General features: G+C 39.2%; 1 protein-coding gene across 1 annotated transcript; it reads left to right on the top strand.

Annotated features, from left to right (window-relative positions):
- The first annotated feature begins 1,028 nt into the window (after positions 1 to 1,028).
- Positions 1,029 to 25,648, top strand: LOC121083872 (interleukin-18 receptor 1-like). Its single transcript, XM_040584680.1, has 13 exons — positions 1,029 to 2,276; positions 3,339 to 3,437; positions 4,983 to 5,161; positions 6,104 to 6,219; positions 7,097 to 7,337; positions 13,386 to 13,563; positions 15,232 to 15,385; positions 15,907 to 15,969; positions 18,224 to 18,380; positions 18,560 to 18,693; positions 20,066 to 20,227; positions 20,995 to 21,153; positions 22,802 to 25,648. The coding sequence occupies exons 4-13, from the start codon at positions 6,171 to 6,173 to the stop codon at positions 23,200 to 23,202; spliced, it is 1,698 nt and encodes a 565-aa protein (XP_040440614.1). The 5' UTR covers positions 1,029 to 2,276; positions 3,339 to 3,437; positions 4,983 to 5,161; positions 6,104 to 6,170; the 3' UTR covers positions 23,203 to 25,648.
- The last annotated feature ends 1,561 nt before the right edge of the window (positions 25,649 to 27,209 follow it).

The raw sequence follows: 27,209 nt of genomic DNA, 5'->3' as shown, positions 1-27,209 counted from the left end.
CAATATGGAGGAAAGTTTGTAAACGTGCAGCTTGCATATTATAAAACTTCTGAGAAACATATGAGGCTCTAACAGACACATTATTGGTCTGTAACCTGCTTTTTGACATCAGGGACAGATAATACTGAAAAGACTATGGAATATAACTTAACCTCTGCTAAGAATTAATATAACTGGTTTATAGAGATAACGGAAGTAGATTAAAAAGGACCAGCTAGAAGAAAACAGGCTTAGGCTGTGGTTACAAGAGTTGGATGTGTTGCTATTTATGACGGAAATAGTTTCACAGTTTAGGTTTTCAGTTAGTACCTCTGTTTAGTGTATGTTAGATGGAAAGACAGATGTGAAAAACTGTGAGAAGTAACTGGTCTTCCTTAGCGGATTGGTCAGATGGTCAGAGCTTCATACAAAAATCCATTTTCCAGTATCAGTGCAAACTTTCATTTTCATCATGGCATTTTCATAATGAAAATTTGAGCTGTAGTTATTTTGGGTTGAGTTACTTCTCTATCACAAGGCTATACCTTCTCCATTAAAATTGTATTAGTCTGAGGACTAAAAAGTGTGAACTTTTTTCTCCTTTCATATGCATTGACATGTGGCAGAGCTAGCTATGACATTAGTTGGAAGGACCAATTGAACACAGCATTTTCTACAATACAGATGAAAGTTCAGAAATTTGACACTATTTCAAAAGGAAATGAAAGCAAATGAATGTGAGAACAGCTCACGGAAAATTTTGTTCTAAAAGAGTGAAAAATAATGAGAAAAAAAAAGATGTTTCCAAACTGTCACTATCAAGACTTAGCCTGTCAAAGTAAAAAGCCAATGACATTTTGCTTTACCGTTTTATTTCTTGGCTGCTAACTTGCTTTCGGATTCTCATGTAAAATCATTATCTTAATGTAATAAAAAAAAATATTATCTTTATGATATAATCTTTCTTTTAAGTTTTAAAATCAGGCACTGAGTCATAAAACCAAAAGCCACCGCAAAGTATCCTGTACACTTTTTTAAAGTAAGTCAGATTTTGAAGTGAGTCAGATTCTTAGCTGACTTTCCTGGAGCTGTGCTGACTGACATTAGCCAAAGTGCTTTTACAGACATATAGTTTCAATCTGTGATGAGGAAAACAAATGAGGCGAGACAGTAAAACTCTCCAGGGTTTCTTTGCTTCACCTCAGTGATAAAAAAATACGTGTAAAAAAGCCAGCTCTGTGGAATCCCTCCTGTTTTAGTGTAATCTACTTTTTTTACCTCTGAAGTGGCACCACTTGTTGCTGTTGGGAACTTCTGCATTCATAACTGTCCTGAGTTGAAAAAGTACCTTTCATCAAACAAGTTTCTGAAGATGAAAAAAGTGATGTGAAAATAAAAGAAATATTGAGGGAATGAATTCTTTCCTGCTGTTTCCAAAATAACTTTAGAAGTATAGTGAATCATTGCACAGTACATATTGAATAAACCATTCATATGAATGAACAGTGGCAAGGTTTTGTTTGCTCAGGATCAGTACTGAAATAGGAAATACACCTGTCAGAAATCCCTGATGGAATTACAGTTCTGATATATCAACATTTGGCTGAAAACAGGCTCAGCTACTGGTGTGAGAGCTTGTTTAGACGTGAATACACGCACTCCCTTTGCAGTAATGGAGCTAGAAAATGTTTCATGTCTTGAAAGCCTGCATTGCTCTTCTCCCAAAGGGGATGGTGTCACAGAAAAAACCAGCACTGAAATGGGGACATTTCTGATCAAAGTACGGTAGGATCACGTGTTTTGCCTTGTCTCTTTTCCTGCAGACCATATTTCGAAATGCTTTTGGGGGGTTGTATTTCTTCTTTTTTTTTTTTTTTTTTTTTTTTTTCTTCCCCCTTTCTTTTGAGGTCTCTGCAGAGTATCAGCTTTTGAGGATACAGTTTATCTTTTTTTGCACATCCTCGTTCTCAAAACGGACAGTGAGGGGGGAAGCAAGCCATAGCAGAGGCACACGTTGCTATATTTAGCTTAATATATGCCTTCCTAAGCGTCCATTCTACTTCCATCTCACTTCTTGGAAAGAAAGTCCTGCAATGGGCCTTCAGCAGAAGAGCGGAGGAAGAGGCGTTTCGACTCAAGAGAACCGAAGACATCTCCTCCCTGTGCCTTTCCTCCCTCCGGAGGGCTGCGGGAGGGAAGACCCCCGTCTCCTAAGTACAAGTTGATGATCGCTCCCTTTGCTGTTGGGGGGCACCTCTGGCTGCCACCCACGATCGGCTGACCGCCCAGCACCCTTGGTAAGCCTGGTAATAGTTCTGCCTGCCTTCTCCGCGCTGCTGCACGCCCCGGGGCCGGCCCCGCGGCGCTCCGGTACGGGGGGGCGGTGCGGCACCGAGCCGGGGCGGCGGGGCAGGGGGCAGCCGGGAGGCGGGAGAGGCCGGGCGGGCGGGGGAAGGCGAGGACGTTCCTTCTGCCCTCCCTCGGAGGAGCCGGGCGCCTGCCTCTGACCAGGGCATCTCTGTGGGTGTGCGGGGATGCGGGGTCCCTCGCTTTGCCCCGCCAGCCCCATCCCTTCCGGCCCGACTCGGGCAGCGTGCTGGGAGGCTGCAGGCGCTGGCCGGAGCTCTGCTTCTGTCCCGGGCACCCTGCCTGTCCCCCGACCCTGCCTGCCCCTCGACCCTGCCTGCCCCGACCCTGCCTGTCCCCCGACCGCGCCTGCCCCCCGACCCTGCCTGCCCCTCGACCCTGCCTGTCCTCCGACCCTGCCTGTCCCCCGACCCTGCCTGTCCCCCGACCCTGCCTGCCCCGACCCTGCCTGTCCCCCGACCCTGCCTGCCCCTCGACCCTGCCTGCCCCCCGACCCACGCCCACGCTTTCCCTGCCCGCTGCGCTGCCTGGGGCACCTCTCTCCCACTCTATCCCCGGCCCGCGATATACTTTTTCCCGACTACAGAGATGCCGCAAATAATTTAGCTCTGGAAAGGGCTTATTTTCAACACACAGCCCATCAATGGCCCCGCAAAGCCACCCTCCCCGCGCTGCCCGGGCCCCTTCCCTCACACCTGGGTGGCTTTGGAGCAGGATGGGCTCCTTGAGTGCTGTTGTAGATGGGAGCAGCAAAAGATGACGCCTAAAACATTTGTGTATGAGCCCACAGATGCCTCATTTAGAAAAGTTAATTGTAACTTGCTATTACCTTTCCATTAATGCTAGTGAAAGTTAATTTCTCACATCTACCTTTTCCATTTTCCTCCCTGCAGTCAACGGTACACAAGGTGAGAAATTCCACTTTACCTTTTTCAGGAGGTTTTTCAGACTGAGATGTCTATTGTATTGAGAGAGGTTACTGTCTGTTTCAGTGATAAATGAGGTTCAGAAGAGTTATAGTACAAGTTGTAACCCCCCAGAGTTTGGAAGACTGCCTCTGTATCTGCTTTGCACCTGGCAAGACCTGCATAGTAAGTAAACAACTTCATTTGTCTTTTTTGAAATGAAGATGGATTTTAATTTTTACCGGTAAATTGCAGTCCTGGCAGAATGCTGTTTGGACATAGTATAGTTAAGGCAAATGTTTGCTAGATCCTTTCATTTCCTTCATGAGTCTGATGGGAATTACGGCACTGTGTGATGATATTTGAAAAAGGCTTAAATTCCACAAGAAGCCATTCTTAATGAGGTAAGATTAGTGCTTTCTGCTCTTGACCCCAAAATATTTGTTCAAATGGTCTGACGTTCAGAAGAATCTATTTTTCAAAAAAAAACCCCGGAAGTCACAACCCTTTGGGACCAAATTCAGGTTTCTAAAAGTGTTGATCAAAATGAATTACTTGGCCAAAACTGAGGATCACTTTGACGTTATCAGCTCCCTTTCATACCAAAATCTTCTGGTGATTCTGGGAAAATAAGTAATAATGATGCTTAAATACATACAATTGTTTACTTCATGAGGTATATCATTAATGTGCTTTACAGAACTTAAACATTCAGTTTGTTTAAAGATTTTGTTGGCTTCACAATGGCACGGTGATTTTTAAAAATGATTTTTTATTATTAAAATTCCATCAGTGGCTTTAAGCATGTATGAAATTTGAAAAACATGCTTAAAGCTATTTTTGCTTTGGGCCTTCTAGGCAACTGGGCTTTTTATACTTTTTTCATTGAAGCTGTCATTCCCCACTATTGCCTTGCCGTTTTGCCCCTTGAGTATTTCTGTACCCTTTTATTTGGCAGAGAACCTTTGCCTTTACTTTAAAATAAACTCTCCAGTTCTTTCTGAGAATTAAAAATCTTATTCTGTTCCTTGAAGAATCTCTTTATATTAGCTGACTTTCACCAAAAGCATTTATTATTTGCCACTTCTTTATCCCCCTCCTAGAATTTCATCAGAGTGCTGCATATGGCTCAAATGTAAACACTGTTAGCCTAGAGTAGAACAATTTCAGACAAACAGATCAGGTTCAACAGCAATGTGAGAGTAAGATTAAGGACCTGTGTTTTTCTTGTTAACAGTAGCTGCCAATCTCCAACTCAGTTATTACTAAGTACCTTGCATTGCACTGTGTTCTTTAATCCCTGTTGAAAGAATGTAGGTTTCTGCTCTGCATTCAACAAATTTCCACTGTGTGCTGACGTGATGTGCTAACAAAGAATGTGATTTAGAATTTAAAATCTGGTGATTAATGATTTTGTCTTTATGTAACAGATCATAGTTTCATGGTCTGTAACAGCTGTATTTCTTCTGGATGTAATAGGGTGAAAAATGAAAGGTAAATTCAAGAAATGAAAATAAAGAGGGGCCCCTTCTTTCCTTGTAAAGTGTAGCAGTTTGAATCCACATGTGTAGAAGGGAACTGAAACCAGGTCTGATGAGTTTACTGTATGACCCTTTAAAGTTGCTTGCTGCAGTACTCAGCATCCAACTTTTAGCTGCTTTCTAAATCTGGATCTGCCTACCAGTCAGTCTGAAAAAAGGGATGTGAAACACTTCTTTCATCTCCTTACAGTGATTTATGGGATGATGGCATACTTGTAAAGAACGGGGGAGAACGATAAGAGAAGGAGAGCAGCTACACAGTTTGATGTCATTCTGGAATATCGCTGGAAATGCAGTAGCCTCCTGCCTCTGGCTGCTGTAGATCATAGGAAGTTTCTGACTGTAGATCTCAAGGCAGTGTTTTACACAGTAAGTATATGCTTTCTCAAATTGCAAGAGGTTTAGGTGATAAAGCCAAAGAAATGCAACGCTAATGAGCTTTCTTTTGGCAGCGCTCTCTGTGAAATACATTTCATGTGTGTGTGTGTCTCATTTGTCCATGCATGTTTGGGTCAGTGACTAAGCAAGGTTGTCTGTCTTGGCTACAGAGGTTGAATTGAGCTTATCATGCACCTAACCTATCTGTTTTGTAAGCAGAACTGAGGCACAGCCTTAGGACTGCTCTGCCTTTGGTTCTCAGTTAACCTGCTGTTCTGAGGAATCTCAGAGAAGACTCTCCACGCTGGTATTATTGAGTGGTGTTTTCCATTTCCCTGTGAAAATAAAGTTGGCTACATATGAAGTAACTGAATATGAGCTTCTTCATCTCCCCATCAGTGGAAATGTTAGCAGTCTTAGCCGGTGCTTATTGGTTCCGTAGACAAAATTGTAAGACAAAATTGTTTTCTAACAGGCTCAAAATTAGCCATCAAGAAAGATGTTCAATCTATCAGAATCATGCTGTTCTCATCGAAGGCAAGGGAAATTTCTACTAGCTGTTTCTACAAGGTCCAGTCTTGCAAAGTTTATACTCTTTTTGGAGAAAAAAAACACTGTTCTATCCTGTGATAGGTGTCTGCTGGCTTGGGATCTAAGTTTAAGTGCTTCTGTAAGATTGTCATTTGTGAAATACATCTAGTGAACAAGAAAATGGAGGAAGGAAACCCTGCAGTGCTTTCTAAATTTAAAACAAATTTGGCAAGAAAAATCTAGATACATTACCTGATGTATGAAAACAGCTGTTATAATAAAAATGTGTAACTTTCCGTTTGGGAAGCCCTTTTCAGTACAAGGCAATAGTTTCACTGCCCACATGCTCAAAGGACTTTGTTTCCCTGCACTTGTGATGAATTGTGAATCTGTTTTTTGTAGGCTTTCTGAACAAGCAAGGACAATTCAGTTTCATTTTTTCTGGAGAAGTGAGACGTAACTCAGAAAAATGACTCTTATGATTTTTTTTTTAATGTTTATCATTGAATCTGCCACTGGTAAGTATAAATCTTCATTTCATTAGTAGAACCTTCAAAATATTTGATGAATATGTGGCATCTTCTTGACAGTTGCTTAGAGTGGGGCAAGTTTTGTATTTTGCAGTTAAGAACAAAATCTTACTGGTTTCGGCAATTTCAGCCCAGTTCCAGACTTGGGAAATTTGGTCCAAAATATCCAAATTATGAAACAAAAGGAGCTGAGATGCTACCTGGAGACACCTGATGACCACAGTCCCTTTTCTGTATTTTTAGGACTTCTGTATGCAATGGTATATTTGGAAGATTTGATTGGAAAAGCAGACTTTGACACTAAATTTTACACACATAACCTCATTCCAAGGCAACTTTCCCAAAGATATCTGAAATCTTAAAGAAATCTAGCTACATAATGATTTAGTTTTAATTAAGAAGATAAGAAAATGCCAAATGTTAATTCATAAGATCTCTGATTTTATGGCAGTTGACCAGTTCTGAGGAGTAGCCATATTTATCTAATCAAACCATACGTGAAGAATTTCTCCTTTCCCTTTCCATTTGTGGCAGCTGCCTTACTGCAGAGTGGGGCCAGATTCTGGCATTTGTGCCCATTTTCTTCCGACACTGTTGGACCCACATTAAAGAATCTTAGGGGCATGCCCTTTTTTTATCCCCCTTTTCTGGTTTTGTTTGGGTGAGGTAGAACAAAGACTTGGAAAACTGAGTTTTCCAGTAAGTGTTGCTGGAATAAATAAATGTTGCCAAACCACTCTGCTGAAAGGAAGTTGCTTTATAAAAGACAAGCAGCGCAGCAAATCACTTTAAACTCAGGCTAAAGTAATTTTCTGAAATAAGTACTTGGCTTCTTAATGTACCTTTTTTTCCTTTTTCTCTGAAGAGAAGCTGTGTCCCCTTCGTGCCTCCATTGATGTGCTAGAAGGGGAATATTTTTTCCTTTGTTACCTTGAGTCAATGCAAGAACATTTTCAGGAAGAAGCATACACAATAAACTGGTACAAAGAAAATGCTGGAAAGCAGCAACTGATAAAGGAAACACACAGAATTGTTTCCCAAATGAATTTTCTGGAGTTTTGGCCAGCTGAACTCAGTGACTCTGGGAATTACTCTGTCACTCACAGGTTGGTATGCAAGCCGGGGGGTGAACATCTTGCCTTCACACTTGTGTATGTAGAAGCTAATTTCTTTGTCTTGCTTTGTGCAGCTAGTGGCATCTGTACAAAGGAGGTGCAGGGAACTACGTGTCATTTCCCACATCACTACTCAATAACCATCCAGGCAGACCTGTAATATTTACAAATAGCTATAGGCAGTTGCAACCTTCCAAAGGTTCTGTAAACCTTTTGATAAGGCAGGTAGCATTTCTGCTGGTTTGTGATTAATTACCTGAGCAAAATGAGTGATAGGCAACCCTTCTGTCCACTGCCAAGTAAAAGGCAATATTTGCTTGTCTTCTCCAGCAGACTTGTTCTTCCTTACTGTGTTGAGTGGATCTCACACTCTGAGGCCTGCCAAGTGGTCTGATTGTATAGCAAAGTAATAAAGAGTGGCATAGATGAGCTATGGTTTCTGTGCAAACCTTTGCATGCTTGGAGCTGTTCAAAGAACAAAGGAAATAATTAGATTTGATTCTTACCACTGTAGATTATGAGTCAAAAGGAGAAATAAGGATAGGCCTTGTTTATTCGGTGGTAATCTTCATTAGACCACCATTAAAGACAAAAGGAACTAAATCAAAGGTTTACTGCATGGAATTCTTTTGACTAACTTGCACCAAAACTGTAATCCAGCATTTACAATTGAAGCAATAATTAGTTTTAAGCATGTTATTTTGCATGTAATGATTTGTGCTGGTTTTCAGGCAATATTTTTAAGGTTTTTGCCTGGTTTGTAAAGGTGTAGGACTGCAGGTACTGAAAAATGCACTCCACCTTCCTCCAGTAATATCACAAACACTAGTCTGATAATTTACAGTTTGAAGCTAGACTTCAATTGTTAACTTCCAAGTTAACTTGGAAACTAAGAACTTCATGTTTTGTTTTTCCATGTGTCATTATTATTATTATTATCATCTTCCTGATATGATTTTAAAAATTACCAAGTCACAGTATCTGAAATGCTAAATATTATAAATGAGAAGTCTGCTGGTAGAATATTTCTTTTGGTCTTACGTGATTTCTTTTCAAATGTAGGGTACTCTTTATCCGAATAGTAAGTAAAGCTTAAGAAAAATTTTACTCACATATGTTGAACCCAATCTTAAGAATCTTTAGGGGCGATGAGTATGGTAGTTTGGCTACTTTGTGGTGCAAGGTCATGTAAAGGGGGTGTATTATTGGATGCAGACATTCGTATGAAGGAGCACAGGTGAAGCCATCTGCTTGGTCCTGGTGTGTAGGGGTTAACAATAAGTAATACCTGACGTCGGCTTGTCTGTTACAGACTTGTACTTTTCATATCGAGTCTGAATTTGGCTTTAAATTTTGGCTTTACTGGTGGCCTTGATCAGTCGTCTATATGGTCATTTCACTAAATATGGTGCTAAAAAGCTATTAAATCTAACAAATTACTGCCAGCACCTCATCAATGGTATAAAATGCATGCTCTGACTCATTTTGGCATGGGGAAAGATAGGTGGACAGCACACTTGAATCGCCAGGTTCAAGGAGGCTGTCATAAGGAGTATAAAATAAAGGACAAAAGAGAGGAAAGCTGTAATACCCCCAGCCTTACTTCATGACCCTTGTGGTTTTGTGATTATTTTAAAGACTCGGGGTAATGACAGTAAATCCACAGTAAAGTACAAGAACTCTGTAAAATGAGTATGAAAAATACATAAACTTCAAAAATGAGAGAAACAGCCTTATGTATAGAAGGAGACTAAAGGAAAAGACCTTAAGTAAAACTTAGGACAAAGTTTGTATTAATAAGTATTTGTTGGAAACCAGAAAAATGTCTGAATCCTTTGTGCAATGTCTTGATTTGCTGATTTACTTCAGCAAGCAACTCAGAAGAAAGGTTTTGATCACATAAAGCATTCATTTGGAATTAAAACTTCTGATTTTCTGCTTTTTTTGTTTCATTTTCTAGGACTATTATGCTACTACATTTTAAATCTCAGTTTTGAAAGAAAGCATTTTTATTTTGAGGGGGAAAAAAGCTTCTCACTTAAAAAGAATATATTTTGACCACTCTGAAACAACCTTCTCCCCCTCCCCAAATTGCTTTCTGTTAGGCTCGTACAGGTATTAATTGTTCTGTTAGGATTGGAATGAAGGCATATGCCAGAATCTTGCACTGAAACTCCTCACAAGTGTCACCACTGCAACAATAGGCATAAGGGGATTTTTTTTCATGGGATTTTAATGGGATCTTGGATTTAGTTTATATGACGGTTGTCACTACTGGCAAACATATTAAAGAAGTTACATTTCAGAAAACACAGATTATTTGCAGAAGTGGTTTTCTGCAGAGACAGAGGACTTTTAGTAGTCTCTATGGATAGGGAAAACTTGTGGGCTATTGTGAAATACTAAATTGGTTTAAGATTTAATAAGAATGACAATTAGAATGGAATTAGTGTCATTTCAGAGCATTTATAATAGGTTAAAGTTCTGGTTTTGAAAGCAGGCATTCTAAGTTTTTTGGGGTTTTTTTCCCCCCAACTATTTAATTTGGAGAACTATTTGGAAGCCATATGGTAAATTATTTTTAGAGTACTTATAACTGTGTAGGCAGTTTTTAGTGAACAAAGTGACAACTAAATATAATTTAATTAAATGTAATTTTTCAGATTTTCAAGAAAAGAGAACACATGTTGACAGATTTTGCAAACAAATTAAATTTAGGGATTTTTTTCCGATCTGTTACAACTGACAATATGCAAAAAGCAAGAGGTGAAAATGGTGTAACAATGTTTTTATGGTGTATTATCCACTTATTTTTGACTTAAAGAAGAGTCAGAAGTTTTCCAGTTAAAGCAGAAGTGTCCTGCTGAGACATAACATAGATATCTAAAGTGTGCACGTGTATGCATTGATGTGTTTATGTGTGTTTGTTAGTGTAGTAGACTTAGGATATAAATTCAGGAATTAATAGACAACACCTGTAAGCCTGAGTGTGTCCTTCTTCAGCAACATTTCTTGACAAGAAAGGATTTCATGTGCACTTGTAGTGGGAGTGGTAAGCAGAAAAACAGTGTCACACATCTCTGGCAGGATTTCTAATTTGTATGTTTTTTTCATAGCCTATATCCTGTGGTTATCAAAGAAAAAACCAGAATACAAAAAAGCAGGTCATCTGATTGCTCTGTGGTGGTGACCGTGAAACTGAGGGAACTTACAGGTTCCTGGAAAAAATGAAAGTACAGAGATCCATGATAAACACATGACACTATTTAAGACCCTAATACTGCTCACTTTTTCACTGTGTTCAGAACAGTTGAAAGCAGTGGGAACACACACATTTAGAGTTAATACTGTAGGTTGGAAGACAGAGTGACAGTTTCTTGCAGTAGGTTGAAATACTGAGATAACACTGTCTTCTTGTTGCAGTGAAATAGCTAAGGGATGACTTTAGAGTTGGCTATGTATCAAGTAAACTTGGTTTATATTCTATAAGGGCTTTCACTTCCCTGTATCACCTCCTTAGTCAAGCTAGTTGTTGTTCCTTCTTGGTGGGTTTGGTGGGGGGAATTGAAAGGCTGTTAAGCCAGAAATGGTTTTGTTCCCTGCAAATTATCATTAAAGAATCTCAGCAAGTGGAAACCAAGATGGAAATAAAACAGCTGAGACACTAGCAGTTCAAACAATACGACTTAATGCATTTTTTTTTGTTGAAAAACATGTATATGGCAGACAACTAGAAGTTATGTAAGCCAAATTCATCTTAGTTTGCATAGGTATGATTTTGTCACCTTCCAGGGAGCTGCCCTTTGCCAGATTTTGGCTCATCAGGTAGAATATCTTAATCCACTTTGTGTGAAATCCTCATATTTGTTGAAGTGATTTCACCAAATATGATCACAGAAGAAAGCCTCTGTGGAGTGACAGTGCTGAGGAGAACATGTGGCTTTATTGATCCTTTTCTTCCACCTGTTGGATCTAGATAGTAGAATCGTGTATTTTATGACTAGATCCATAAATGCCTCTCCAGCAGTTTTCAGATACTAGTGTGATATCTAAAAACCATGCAGACTCAGCAGAATTAATTGAAACTGATGTTTGTGTCTACACCTAAACTTACTGTAGGTAAGGTACCTTTACAGAATCACAGAATGGTCAGGGTTGGAAGGGACCTCTGAAGATGATCTAGTCCAACCCCCTGCTAAAGAGGTTCTCCTACCACAAGGGAGAGAGAGAAACATTTCTGGGGCACGGATTATCTTGTCCTAAAACACACATTTAAAATAGGTCATGTAAACTGCACTCCGAAAGGGTGACTATTGACTGTGGTCCCACTGCTGACTGTGATTAGTAGCTCTGATTTAAAGGTGTAAATGTGATGTTGAAGAATAGGTGAGAAGGACTCCACCCACCGTGAATACCCATGTGAGTACATCTCTGATGAAAAAGTTTTGATAAGGTTTTTCCTGTTTATGACACCATAGTTAACTGATAGAGAAACCAAACCATTATGTTTTGGTTTAGATAGTCAATTGCAATTACGAGTAATTACTATCTTAAGTAAGGAGAACAAGGAGAGCCTATGTAAGCTGAAAAAGGGCTACAGTGTGAAGAGGGTGAGCAAAATACGTAAATATATCATGTTGGAGGGGAGCTAAAAAGGGAGGAAAGAACCAACCCAAAACTTGGGCTAAATTCATCATATAAACGATGTCCTAATAGTTCTGAATCTTGTAACAGTAAAAGACATATCAGTCAAGAATGGTGTTTAAGCTGATAGACTTGTTAGGCTTGCTTCTCCATTTTAACTGCTTTTTCCCCTTAGCCCTTTTCACTGAAATTATTCTTGACTAGTTTTAGTTCTCCTGGGAATGATTCCTTTTTTTTTTTTTTTTTTTTTTTCCTTAGAGACAGAAAGATTCAGACATACTTATGAAGATATGACTGATGCTGGAGGGAAGCGCTCTGTGATTGCTTCTTTTGCTTTGTCAGACCTTGCTTGCTCGCTCAGTAAAAATGAGAGCTTTATGCACTAATTGCAAAATCTCACCCATTTACTTGCAGCAGCATACAACATTCTCTTAAACACTAACTTTGCCAAAGTCTGGCCAGCTTTGCTGAGCTTAAGCCAGAAGTCCTCCAGCTTCTTTTCCCTTGGTGTTCATTTATTCGGACATATCCAGCAGTGAAATAACTCACAGCTATAATCTGATTCTTTAGAGGAATATGTGGATAGAACGTAGTAGATATCTGAATGACAATGGTCAGCTCCTAGATATTCAAAAGAGGCATTTTTGGAGCATATTTATCTGATCTTTTACAGATACTGCATGGGACACTTTAGAATCGGTAGTTCCTGGCTCTTCCAGTCAACCTGGGGTAGCCAGATGCTGTAGATCTCTGATCAGTGCAGACTGAAAGACAAGGAGATGAATCCTTTCCAAAATGCCTTGTTTTGCAGACATGCTTGAATCTATAAGGGATTCTGTAATTAATGAGACTTGTGTAGTTTAGAAATATTTCCAAAATATCAGTGACTGTCTGCACAGTATCAAACAATAAATAGTGTCGCCTTGTGAATAGTAGTAGGGTTGCCCATCTGTTTTTTGACATATTTTACAAATATATTTTTCACTTACAGCTATAAACCTTAGCAACTTGTAGGGAGATTAAACCTGCAAAATATCTAGCTGATTCAAGGTCCTAAAACTCTTTTATGCTCACTTGTAACTATACATGATGCCATAGATTGCTGCATCCTTGTTCTGGTTGATATAGCATAGATTTTCATATTTCGTAGATGTATTGTCAAATATTTTGTGATAGATGGTTTGGTTTAGATAACCTCTTTTTTTAATGGGAAGTAACATGTATTTGGTGGTGGAAAAGTAATAAAGGAAAATATAAATAATTAGGTCAGAATAGGTATACTTTTTACCTAACAGAGGTATTGAAGAATTTATTTGTATTTTGTTGTGTAACTCACTAAGCAACATTCCTTTAAAAAGCTCCTAAAACTGACTGCTAATTTTTTTTTTTTCATAGCAATGGAAAACAAAATTTCACAATTCAAAAGTGGACCTTGAATGTACTTCAAAGAAATAAAAGCAGCTGTTTCAACAAAAATCATTTAACTACAGAAATTAAAAATGCTGGAACTGGTCATTCACTGAAATGCAGTGATTTGTCTGTCAATGAAAATGACAGCGTAACATGGTACAAGGTAATTATTGAAACACTGTCACTCAAATCATTGGCTATAGAAACAAAACATCTGATTGCAGGAAAAATTAATTAGAAACAAATTTTTAGAAGCATCTACAAACCTTGTAAAGCTTTAATTTCTCAGCTATTAGGGAAAAAAAACTTTCAGAAAGATATACAAAAGGAATTTTTTCTCTGTTCTCAGATTTTTTAGAAAAATGTACCTATACTCAGAAGTTACTAATAAGCTGGTAGTTTGGAATGGCTAAAGGTGTGATGTCCATGTCTTTTTGCTAATTTAGCCAGCAGCTGGTTTAGCCAGCTGCTGCTTCACTGATTCAGATATTATCCTGACACTAAATGAGGTGCCAAGATAATTGTTTTACAGTTGGCGTGTGCTTGTAAAGTAATTGCAAACTTCTCAGTTTTGCTGGTTCTGAACTCTTTTTACAAAATGTGTAACCAATCCAGTTCTGTTCATTTTAGGCAAATCATCCCTCTTCTCTCTACTAGCTTTTGCCAGAGCATAGATGACAGTTGTGTGAACACCTGCAACTGGGGCGTTGTGCTTAACTGTTGGATGAAGCACATAGAATAGGTTTCTTCCACTCTGTCCCTATGCATTGCCTTGACCAGCACTCCTTATTCCTCTCAGGTGTCCTGGCTGGAGTAACAGATGCTGTTCACTCCACACTGAATCCATTTCAGGAAGGGATTTTGGCCACTTAAGTATGGGCATCTGGATTCTGTCTGGCAGAATGAGCCACAGCCCTGCTTCCTTGTCCTTTGTGGCCTGGGAGGACAGGACCATTGATGGATAGGGCCATAGGTGGATATGTTTTCCTCAGTAAAGCACCATACCCCAGACTGACCTCTTTCATGGATAAGTTGAGTATACTGATGCCTAATATTTTAATGCCTAATACTGTGTGAGACATAGGAAGCACCCATCCTTGTACCTAAATATCCTTTGGTGCTTGATTGGGTTAAAATTTTCAGTCTTACTATCACACCCTAAGCTGAGATAAAACAGGAGTGCCTTTTGTGTAAGAGCCTGGTAGTAAGCATATGGATCCAGGAAATGTCCATTCCCTGGACAATTTCCAGTGCTGATCATTTCCCTTCTTGATCTAAGGTAATTTAGATGAGAACCAAATATTGCTGCATTTTCACAGGACATTTCACTCAGCGTGTGCTATGAGTTAAAAAAAACCCCAAACAACAAAGCAGTTTGTTTTGGGGGATAGGGAGGGCAAACAAATGTGAGCCCAACTCTTGTCACTCTCTGAGATGGTCACTTTCCCTGTTGTTGAGGCATTGTGCTTTAACCTGGAAAGTTCCTCATATGTCTACACAACTTTTGGCCACAAGCAGGTGAATCAAGCCATCATTAAAAAAAAAAATAATAAAAAAAAAAAATGCGTGCATTTAAATTCCAGATACGATATTTTCATACTCAGATGCTTGTGTGGAATTGCAGTGCTCTCAGCTTCTTACAGGCTAAATGTTTACATGTTCCTTTTAAGTGACCATGACTGAAAACCCCACCTCTTTTGGGTCAGATAAATATCACCGAGATAGTGAAAGAATGATGGTGACACTTTGTTTCAAAAATAATTTTTCACTTCTTTAAGGTTTTGAATGCGTGTTTGCTACAGAATAGTATTCTCTGCCTTTACTGATGCAGGACTGTGTGAACTATGAAAACGAAACAGAGCGGGAACTGGATTTTAAAACCTTAACAGTACAGCACTCTGGGATATATACCTGTAAAATTTTAATCAGTCATAAAGGAAAGATATACCACAGCACAAATACAATTAAGCTGCTTGTAGAAGAAGGTAAGAAACCTTTCTGAAATACTGAAGCAGGCTTTCTGGTTCTCTTTACAATGGAGGTTTTTAATTACAGTTCTGTTTTGATGAATATATACAAGGCTGATCGAATCTGGTAATCTAAACTATTTTACAACAATTTAAAAAAAAAAAAAAAAGCAGAAGAAGAATTTTCTATGATATACCAGTTTTGGAAAATTTATTTAGTATGTTTTCCCTGAGGTAGGTTTTTTTTTTTTTTCTTTCCAATAATAGCTGCTGTGAGTCATGCAAACTTATGAAGGGGTTTGGGGAAGAGCCTTTCCAGCCGTTGCAATTTGTGCACTGTACATATATGCATGTGAAAAAAAGTGCAGCATTACATAGTGTGTTTTAAACTACTCAATAATGCCAGAGTCCAGATACTGTTCTTTGAATTCAGTGGAGTGTATATGATTAGTTTTAGAAATAAAGCAAATATGTAATTTTTACTGTGGTAGAATGTAAGCAAGCTATTACTTCAATAGCAATACTTCTTTGTATTTTAGATGCACCCGAGGCTGTAACTTCAGAGATAGTTGGACACAATGAAGAAATTGAAACAGAAATAGGTATGAAATTAATACAAGAATCTTCATGGTTGCCACTGGTTATATATGCTTGTGTTTTGATGCCTTTATGTTTGATGGTCTGGTTAAGTGTAATCAAACAAACAATTGTCTGTGCAGCCTCCTGAATCTGATCGGTCCTCACATCTAGTTATGTTTTGCCTAGTGTATTCCATGCTAAATGTACCCTTTTACAGAGGCAGAAGCTGAGGTCACTGCTATGACCAGCAAGGGAAAGTGGATGTGATGGTAAACCATCTCTCTGTGGCTTTCTCTTGTAGATAGCAAACCCCACGGAGCAATGTGTGAAAGACATCTGGTTTGCTCAGTGAACAGCAATAATGAGTAATCCCCTTAATAATTGATGTACCTGAGGATGTTATTCTGCAGGGAAATGAGAACTGTGAGGGCTGCCAGTCCTGGCAACATGAGCATCAAGATCCGTCACTGCTGCAAAGAATTAGTTATATTGTCAAAAGCCAAGATCTTAACTGTGCTTCTAGCTGGGAATAGGTTAGATAACATGGTCTGCAGGCTTCACACAGTGTTGGACAGGATCCAGGATTTTGTGAGGCTGTAATTAATTTTTAGAAACAGAAATTCACCTGTCTTTTTCCTCCTCTGTGCTTGAGGGTTTCTCCCATCTGGTTACCTATTCTTTCCTTTTCAAGTTTGAAAAATCATATCCACCTCCTCTGTTGCTCATACATGTATCTCATTTGCTCAGCCAGGACCTCAGATGCTAATTGTCGTTCCTTCCTACAAATACCAGTTGGTAGGTCCTTTTTCTAATGATAGTACCTCAATCCTGTGTTGCCTCATGTCTCCCAACCTACCACTACACACTTCCTGCACAGTTCTTCCCACTTACTATGCTTGTCCCCATCCTTAGAAGGCTGCATCAAATGATTATGAAACACTTGTTTTCCATCCTTTATCTGCCTTGATAAGATCATTTCATAAGGTCATAGAACTACCTGCTGAGTGTTGAGACAGATGGCATGGCGGACAGTGAAGGGAATTTTGGATGAGCTGGGTCCATGTTCTGTTGAACCTGTCATTGTTTAGATGGTGTTCTATATTTCCCTGAAAACAGCTGTTTTGTATGGTAAAAGAGTTAGAGTTGCAAGGTAGATAGTACTAGAAGTTTAGGTCTGTGTTTCAATCTGTGCAACTGTGATTTGGATTTCTAAGACGAGCAGATTTTCAGCTGGATCCTGCTTTAAAGATTCTTAAGCAGTTCCCCTGCAAGCATCCACTCTGATAAATCTTGAGGAGTCAGTTTGTAATGTGTGCCCTTAGAGAATTCCTGGGCAGGCCTCACTTACTGGAAAGCATTTGTGCATGATGGCCTGAACAAGAACTAACATGTGTCTTTTGTGGATTAATAAAGGGTGTTCTGAGTGTGAAATGATGCTGGCGTAACCTAGAAAAGGTGGTGTAAAGCTGCTGCTAAGCTCAGGTCAAGTTTCTGATGACAGTGTTTAAAATAAAATGCCTTGCAAATCATCAGATCTTACACTCCAGAGCTGCAGCCTTCTTCCTGCACTTCTCCCAAGTGTATAGTTGTCTTTTTAGTTTGGCTGTTATAGTTAACTGGACTCTATGAGGTGTTTCCTGTCACTTCCAACTCGTGCTTTGAAATGGTACAAAGTGGCTGGCTGACTGACTTGTCCATATGTTCAGGATTATGCTGATTTCCAGGTGTGGTGCTGGGGTGAGAATTTATTCTGTGAGACTTCAGCAGGGGCTCTAACAGGTTTTGGTTTTATTGAGCAAAAGTGTATAGTTTAGTTACTATAATCAGTTGGTTATAATTCCCCTTACCGGTTACTTATTTTTACCTGGCCCACTAGTGATGGATTGTCCTCTCCTGTTCTCTGCCTGTAGAACTGTCTAGTTCATAGAATCATAGACTATCTCAAGTTGAAAGGACTCACAAGGATCACCAAGTCCAACTCCCTGTATTCTCTGAATCCTGGAATTTTCTGGCCTATTTGAACTCTTCTCTCTGTGACAGTTTAGCTGAGAGAAAACAGTGGATGGCTGTCACTGCATCAGGGTGCAGCAGAGCCCTGTGCATGGCTGCAGAAGCTACCACCAGTGCAGGTGGAACACTTATAAAACGTGCAGGGACTATGAAGTCCAGAAAGGAGCACAGCTCATGGGATATGTTGCCTGGAAAGCTGAGATTTTACTGCACTGTGAACATGATATTTACTTCTGACTAGGTCTTCCTATGTTATGCTTTGTTTAGGTAAAGAAGAGATACTCAATTGCACAGGTTTCTTGAGTTATTATATGCAAGAAGATGCCAGCCTCTATTGGTTAATTAATGACAAGTTTCCAGAAAAATGCACAGGTATCCCCGAGAACGAACCTTCAATATGTGAAGAAGAGTTCAAAAGATTACAGTAGGTTTCCTGAAAATACTGCACTTTTGTTTGTATGTGATAATGTCCTGCACTTGTGGAACTGTAAATTCAGTAAATCCTGTCTGGGGTTACTTTTGAACTTTTTCCTCAAAATCTGCCTCTTAGCTGGTTGTAGGTTTCTGTACAGATAGTGTTGCTTACACCACTCCTTGTTGCAGGCTGGGAAACAAGTTCTACGTCACAAGGCTACTGCGGATTAAAGAAGTAACGGAAGGGGACATCCATCATAATTTCACCTGCATGTTGCAAGCTGATGGAAGAACACAAATAAAAATTGTGAAACTGAAGAAAAGTATGCTATTATCTATGAATCACACTTCTCAGACATAATTATTAATCATGCCAGCCTTCTCAATCCTGAGGGCCGGGTACTGATTTCAGAACATCTCTCCATGATGTTCTGTGTGCTTGTGGAGGCCCTGGTCCATCTGGTGCTGGACCTAACAACCCCCTGGGTGATTCCTCCTGCTCTGAGACAGGGGCAGCAGGGGGTTGCTGCCATGTCTGCTAGAGCAGCTGTGTGAGGGCTCCATAGTTCAACCAATGCTGCTGTGGACACAGCTGGGGAGGCTGACAGATCCCTGGGTGGTACTTTGTTAGATCCCATGACTGTGCTCTCCTACTGATCAGATTGGTGGGATCACAGGGGTTAAGTACCCAAAGCTCAGTGCAGCCCAGAGTCTGCTGTTTGATCACTTTGTTTATTAAGCAGCTCTTTCTAAAATTAAAATCTGAGGGTTTGTTTGTTTGGTTTTGGTTTTTTGTTTGTTTGTTTGTTTTTTTCATCCTCTGGAAAGACCAATCTTTTATAGTCCTAATAATTCCTGAAATGTTCTAGTTGATGGTTTCTCTCTTGTCAGGGACTCTTATCTTCTAGCTATGGAAAGCTACCTAGACTCTACCATAGTCCAGGCAGCCTGGAGATTCATGGGAAAATGGACATTACCTTTTTATTTTCCATCTCTTGCAGACCTTTCCAAGCTTCACTGGGAATATGTGAAAATAAACTAGTAAAAAGATGATGCATATAATAAAGCAAATGAAATACAGACCACAATGAGCGTGACTTAACAGTGCTTTCACAAAGACTTCACAAAGATTTAAGTGTTAAAAATACATATTTGTAACTAAAAAGACAAAGGTAACAGAATAATAATTAAGAAAAAAAAAAACACCAAAACCTGAAAGGGACTAGAGACAGGAAAAAAAACCCACTAACCCTAACTTGGCCAAAGGTATTAAATGGGACTTAGAGATTAAGGAGTGTTATGAATGGACTGAGAGGGGTGAAAGGCAAAGAATAACAGGAAATAATAAAGAACCTGAAGAAAAAACATCATAAAAGTGGGTGACCACCAGTTCGTACATCTATAAGGGTCTGTAGTGTCAGTCTTGATCCCACATATAGTTTATTTATGTAAGTGGAAGGTGTGTGAATGCATGCAAGATTGTTTCTCCAGTTTTCACGGTAATCCACGTTCTGTAGTTCTCCATCTCAGGACAAATGGCATGCATATGTGCTTGAAGTATTAGCAGGAAAGGATTCACATCAACACTGTGATTTTTTTGGAGTGATTTCAAGATGCTGTCAGTATTGAACACAGTAATCTTGTCATATAATACTCCGTATTAAGGCTATGATTTCCTGGGTTTCTGTTTTACAGGGTACGCCCGAGATCTGCCTGTGCACATATTTACAACTGGAATGGTCCTTGCTGTGCTATTTCCATGTGTTGCTGTAGCTGTGGTGTTCATCTGTGTGATGTTTAGAGTCGACTTAGTCCTGTTTTATAGGCACATATGTAGAAAAGATGACACTGCTGGAGGTATGACTTGGCTAATGCTAACTCGGAAATAAGTGTATTGATTACAAAATAGTTTCTGGTGGGGTCTACAAAACAATCATCTTTGAGGAAGAGAAAAAATAAATCAATGACTTTTGTGAATAGAAACAGCAAAGAATATGTAAAAGAGAACTTGATGGTCAGGTGCTTAAGTGAGTTTGTTATACACCTGGGGCAGTAACAGCAGATAAACACAGTGAAGAAGCTGCCTCTGGAGCAGGTAATGGAAAAGACATGGTCAGATACTGTTCAGATGCACTCTGTTCTGTCATATCCATGGTGTACTCTTATAATTAAAAAATAAATTAGTTTATTCTGCTTTTCCAGTACCCATTTTACAGAAATACTTAATAGCCATAGACAAAGAGCAAAATAAATGTGGAAACCTGCAATATCACTTAAATAGCATTCTTATCAGGTTACAGACACAATTTTCTTGATCATCACAAATGTGACATTAACTGGTTAAATTAATCTGTTTTTTTTTTTTTAAAAACACCTTAATATAGAAAGGATATGTTATTTTCAAATATTTGCCGAATGCTATCAGAATCTTTTATATCAGATTTAAATTGATCCAGGATCTTTTTTGTTTGCTTGTTTGCAGACTGTTCAGGGTATCAAAGGAAAGAGCAGGAGTTTCTAGATGCTTTGCTACTGAGACAATAACTTTGAAAACCAGAATGATGGGCCAGATACTGTATTTCTAATGGTTGCTAACAAGCCAACAATTGGTGATTTCTTTCCAGATGGAAAAGAATATGATGCATTTGTGTCTTACCTGAAAGACTGTGTTTCTCCTACTGAAGAAGAGCGAGAATTTGCTTTGAAGATATTACCCATGATATTAGAAGAAAACTTTGGGTACAAGTTATGTATATTTGAGAGGGATATATCCCCTGGAGGAGGTAAGTGTATTGAATATTCTGCTCATTAAATCGGCACATCATTTTCACACAAAGTCTGTATTTAGAAGGAATTCTGTCAAATGTGCATTGAAATGCTACATTTTTCATCTAATCTAGACCATGTGCATGCAAAGTTCACATGCACACATTTTAAATATTCTATAGATATATTTATGAATTCATATACACCTAGGCACATACACACACACATCTTTAATTACACAGAACCAAGACAGACGAGAAAGCTCACACGGAGAAAGTTAAGGTGAGAACACAGAAGACGTCAGATGTTTCAAAGTAATAGGGCTCTTGCCCTGCTTTCACTGAGAGCAGGCACCTAAAAATGAACTCACATTTACTGCACAAAGCAGCTGGTGTCTCTGGTACTAGTTAATCTCAGGTAACTTGTATGTTTGTGGTGGGGTTGAAACTACTTTGTGAATGTAATGGGTTCCATAACAAAATAGAAATGAGAAAATCGAAATTTGTTTCTCTAAACGGCCTATGGATAGATGGCCTTTTGCAGATGCTTGGAATAAAGATACTGGGGGGATTCCACTTAGCACAAAGATCCAGCTGAGGAATAGGATTTCATTGTTGAAAACACAGAACAGTAAGGTCAGGCAGCCTTCTTCACAAGGCAAGATCTTGTCTCCTTGTATCCATTCTTGACATATTTTTCTAACCTGAGAGTTGCCACAGCTCTCCCAAACCATTTTTCCCAGTTATTCTCTCTCCTTAAGTATTAAAAAAAGGCTTTTTGAAGCGTTCAATCTGGTTCTTTCAGTAGTCTTAGCTTATTTCCTTCCCATAGTTTGAGCTTATTTCCTTTTCTGTGGTCTCAACCATTATGGAAAACAGAGTATTTCTTTCTATGTACAGGAGCCTTTGGTGTGTTGTAATACTGTTGTCAGCCTCCTTCTCCTCTCAGTTTTCTCTTCTTTGGGTTACTCCTGCAATTTACTTTGCCTTTCCCTGTAAGGCATGTTTTCTAGATCTGTGGTCTCTGTAGATCTTGTCCCACAGTGCTGAGGCAAGCACAGGAAGTTGTGTGTGTGAGTTCAGTTTGGTGCATGGGTGTCTGAAAGGTATCACCATTTGATGTCAGTCATGGCTTGTCATGACGAAAGTCATGGAATTAAAACACAGTTGGAGATCATTCTATCATCACATGCTAGTCTCAGTTTTGGATTACTGGCAATAGATTTGGGTGTTTGGTGATGTAAAGGAAAGTGTAACCTGAGGGCTACCGAATATTTAGAGAGAGGTTGCTGTTGGTGGTTTTTTGTGGAATCACTCCAATGGTATCTGTTACAAAAGAGCAAAGAGATCTCTAGTTGGAGGAAAAATAAATTTTGCTGTCATCTTCTATCTGTGTGACTACTGACAGACAGCTGTCTAGGGTAGCTGGAGATTGTATGTAGGTTTCTGTCTGCCCCAGAGAACAAAGCTTTGGCCATTCTTGAGATAGTTCTTGCAGACTCTTAATCTGCAATGTGTATTAATCTCTTCATAGGGACAGGATGCTTACATGATGTCACTTTATAAGAGGAACATTTTTGGTACATGTGTGGTTGTTAAAGGGTAAGTTGACTCAGTGGCTGTCCTTTCAATTTAGTTTAATAACACATTTATCTTTAATTTGCAGCGGTTGTTGATGATATCCATTCATCTATTGACAAAAGCCGAAGATTAATCATTATACTGAGCCAGAACTACGTTTCTGACAGAGCTATATATGAACTTGAGAGTGGACTGCATAAAGCCCTAGTTGAGAGAAAAACTAAGATCATATTAATTGAATATATGCCTATAAGTGACTACAAATTCTTGCCACAATCACTGTCTCTTTTACCTTCAAAGAGGGTTGTGAAGTGGAAAAAGGATAAATCTCTTCCCTTGAATTCCAGATTCTGGAAGAACCTTCGGTACCTGATGCCAGCAAAACCTACCAAGATAAACACCAAAGGGCATTATAATAATTTTGACTTAGGTTCAGAAGTGACTCAACCACGCACTGAGGGCTGTGACTGTAATGCAGTCATATAAATGAATCTGGAGACAGAAGATGCTGCTGAAAACTGTGCATTTTGCTAACTAATAGAAAATACAAACTGCACACTTTGGGATTATAGTGCTCATAAGAGGCAAAGTCTGAGATCTAAGAAGAATGTAAAAACTGTTACAGTGGCTAGGACAATGCTAACCCCAATGCTAAATGCTATCCCAAAGAGAGTTTCCTCAGCAATCTGAACAAGAAGCAGAAATTGCATTCTGCTAAGGACTTACTGCATGGCACAAAGCAAAATGAAAAACATTTTTATTTCACATTTTCCAGTAATGTAGAATTATGTCAGTTATACTTGCATACTTTTTGAAGTCTCTCAATAAATTTAACAGTATTTGCAAAGTATTATTACTTAGATGCTCTTAGTTTTTTATTTTGTATATTGTTAAGGATTCTGCTTGGGAGTAGGTCCAAACGGTTCCTGCCCTAGAGAGCTTGACGTGCAGGCTTTGGGCAATGTCAATCAGGAAAGTCAAGTGAAAGCAGGGAAAAGGGAGGTTAGAAAGAGTAGGGCAGATTTGGCTGGGCTAACAGTATTCACTACTGAGTTGTACATGGTCTGGACAAGCCAAATGGGAATTATTTGGAGGAATGGTAAAGACTGTTTCCATCCTCCTATTTCACTGAGAATACCATAAATGCTCATTTTGGCAGGGAGAAGAGGCGCGTGGGATAGAGATAATAGTATTTTGGTCATAGATACTGATATCTACAATATGCCCTGAATTGTCTTCAGCTGAGGGATGTAGGGGATTTACAGGGAAGTGAGATCTTTGGTCTGTACATATACTTCTTCTAACCCTTTGGAACACTTGTACTTTGTTTTTTAAAACTAACTTAGTATTGCCATTCAAAACCATGGTACTCCTCCCTTATTATTAGCTACCCATCAGAAGATAAGATTCTGACATAAATTCCTGGATAAAATGGAACTGTATTTCCTCCACCAATGGGAAGAAATCAGTGGAGAATCATTTTGGAAGATCTGTCAGTTCGCTAGGAGACCATAAAGGCTCAGTATCTGTCTTGCATTCAGCTAATGGTGGTTCTAAGGAGGCATCTCTTTGACACTGACACTTAATTCATGCAGCTGTAGTGACGGAGCTGCATTACCTTCTTAGTGCACTTGAGAACATAATTGGACTTCTGAGTGTCATGGCAATATCTCAAGATTCATGAGAATGAAATACCTCCTTGTTTGTCAAATATTCTGTAAAAAAGCAGTTTCTGACAGATGTTCAGGTAAAAGTAGAGGCTGAATGTCGATTTACAAAATGGAGACAACACAGTTGCCAGGTTAACACACAGATGGCAAGGAGCAAAGCAGTAAGGCCTGCATCTGTGGTGTCCTTCAGATCAGCTCCAAGAGGTCTCCTGCTTTCTGTCAGGCAACTAATGAGCTACTGAAGTATGGTAGTTAGGCAAAAGATGTTCTCTCGTTTAAGATTTTACTGAAGAGGATTTCTGCTCTGTAGATATGTGTCTCTTCACATTTCCAAATCTTTCTCAAGGTTCAGTTCTTCTCTACCAGTGTTTCCTGTGATTTGTAATCACAGATCAGTTTTAACATTCTCCTGTAGGACTAGTGATTGGCCCTACTTCAGAAACGCCATCAGACATACTGGGCACATCCATTTCTTGGCCAAACAGCTGACAGAAAAGTTAGTAACTTTCCTGGTACTTAACTGAGGTGTTAAACTTGCTCCTCAGCCCCATCATTTTTCATATGCTGTCATCAGCGTATTGCCCAATAAGATAAAGTGTCAAATGTGTTACACTACGCATGTGAATATGGATAGTGCACATGGTTTGTTAAAAGCTGTGGACTGAGCCTACCATCTATGAGAATCAGCTGCTATAAACTGAGATTGAATCTGGCATGAATGCCCCCTCACCTCCGTTTAGAGAAATGATGTGACTGCATGTACCTGCTATATCTCATGAAGCTGTACCTGGAAGACCGTGAGACCATATAGGATTTGACAGCACTGAGGTTTTACAGAATAACAGAGGAGTTGTTTGAATGCCAGAAAGCTGACATTCAGATGTAGTACAAGGAACTACTCAATATCTGTAAAAGGGCAAGTATTTTTGCACAGAACGGTATCATGACAGTCATTTAATCTCTATAGCTGATCCTCTGCCCATGCAGTGGTAAAGAGAGACAAGGGAAGTTAACGATATGCATACTCATTTTAACACCAGATGTTATTCTTACTGCTCATACATCCTGAATTGCTGACTTTAATCTGGGTTTAGAAATACCTGCTTTTTGTTTACTGGTCCCTAGAGAAAAGGAGATGTTAACTGGACTTGTATAGACTGGTTGTGTCAATTTGCTGGATCATGCATATGTCAAGTTATACGTGAATTCACATGATGGTTGGTTTAAGGTAATAAAGGGTAATTTCTGTGATTTATATTGCATTTTTTTTTTGTTCCATTTTTGCACTTAATAAAACTTTATTTCGTCCTCTCCACATCTGTGGCTTCCATTTTTGCTGCAGTTAGACAACAGTGAGTATCAAAAATTAAACTTATAGTAAGAAGAAAAAATGCAAGAAATAGCAAGAGAGTGTTTAGACTTGCTCTCCACAAGCAATAAAAGTCTCATTTGTACTGTAGAACAATTTAAACAAATGAAAATCCAAACAAATGATTGGAGTACGTAATTTTCCAAAGGAGGGTGCAGGTGGGATCTGTGAGGAGATAGCTGTTGTAAGTCACCAGTCTTGAAGATTCTTGTCTCTCTTGCATGTACTACAACATGGTACTGACTGGGAGAGCATAGTTTGTGTCTGCATTTTTTTACTATTCCTGGTTGACCCCTTTCTACCACACACAATGCAGGCTGGAAAAAAAGAAGTTTGAAAGAGGTCTTCTTGTCTGTTGATAATTTGAACATAAACATTGGGAAGAGTTGGGACTATTGTATATAGTATCAATACTATAGTGTGGTACCATATAAAGTCCTGGAAATGTAGAAGGTTTGTGAATTATAGTTGTCCATGTGCCCTGAACTGTGTGTCCATCTTCAGCGTCTGCACCAATTCTGGAGAGGTTCTTTGAGTGAAGGGGCCCTTCCAAATGGAAACTACATCTAGTTCCACATCCTTAATTTCTTCCTACTACAAGCACTTCTGTTCCTTCTTTACCATCTGCATTCTTTACAAAAATATGAGGAGGGGCAGAACTTGTGAAACAGGAGTAAATGCCCCCCTGTCCCAAACAGCTGTGTTGCTCTGTATGCAAGCTTAAGGTTAAACATAAGCTTAAGAGCCTCTTCCACCACTCTCCAGTTCATAAAGAAAGCAGATTTGCAAAAGGGCTAGAGGGCAGAGGGAACTGCAAGATTTGCTGGTTATGTTGCAGAGCAACTGAAGATTTAGTGGTGGACTTGGCAGTCCTAGGTTAACAGTTGGACTTGATGATCTTACAGGTCTTTTGCAACCTAAATGATTCTGTGATTCTATGATTCCAAGAGGTGCACAGAAGCAGATTGTTGGTAGCTTGTTTACCAAACTAGAAGTTAAACATAACCATTGCGGTCGTACAAAAAGGAGAGCTCCAACAGGGATGCACTTTGGGCACATGACTACTGTGTGTGCAGAGCAAGGTTAGGGTATGCTGGAGATATCAGACCTAAAGGAAATACACAGTTGACTTGTGCAGGATGGTCCAGAATTGTATGTGTCACATCCAGAAACTGGTAGACTGATGCCTCAGGTCATTGAAAAGTGGCAAGAAAATAAAGATTAGCAGACATGAAGATAGACACATGAGTCTGGCCTGGAAGGTTACTGTACAACTGTGGTTATATATTGAAGTTGTCCTTAACTATTGGTTTCTCAGAGAAAGAAAAAAAAAAAAAAAGGCTTTCTTTGTAGAGATTACTATGGTCTGGTTTGCACAGGAGAAGCAACTTTTACATCATGAAATCCTATAAATATTTAATAAAATGTTTGAAATGTTGCCTTTTCTGGTGAGA

This window comes from Falco naumanni, chromosome 2, assembly GCF_017639655.2.
Source record: "Falco naumanni isolate bFalNau1 chromosome 2, bFalNau1.pat, whole genome shotgun sequence".
NCBI classification, from domain to species: Eukaryota; Metazoa; Chordata; class Aves; order Falconiformes; family Falconidae; genus Falco; species Falco naumanni.
This window is presented reverse-complemented; position numbering and strand designations above follow the sequence as displayed.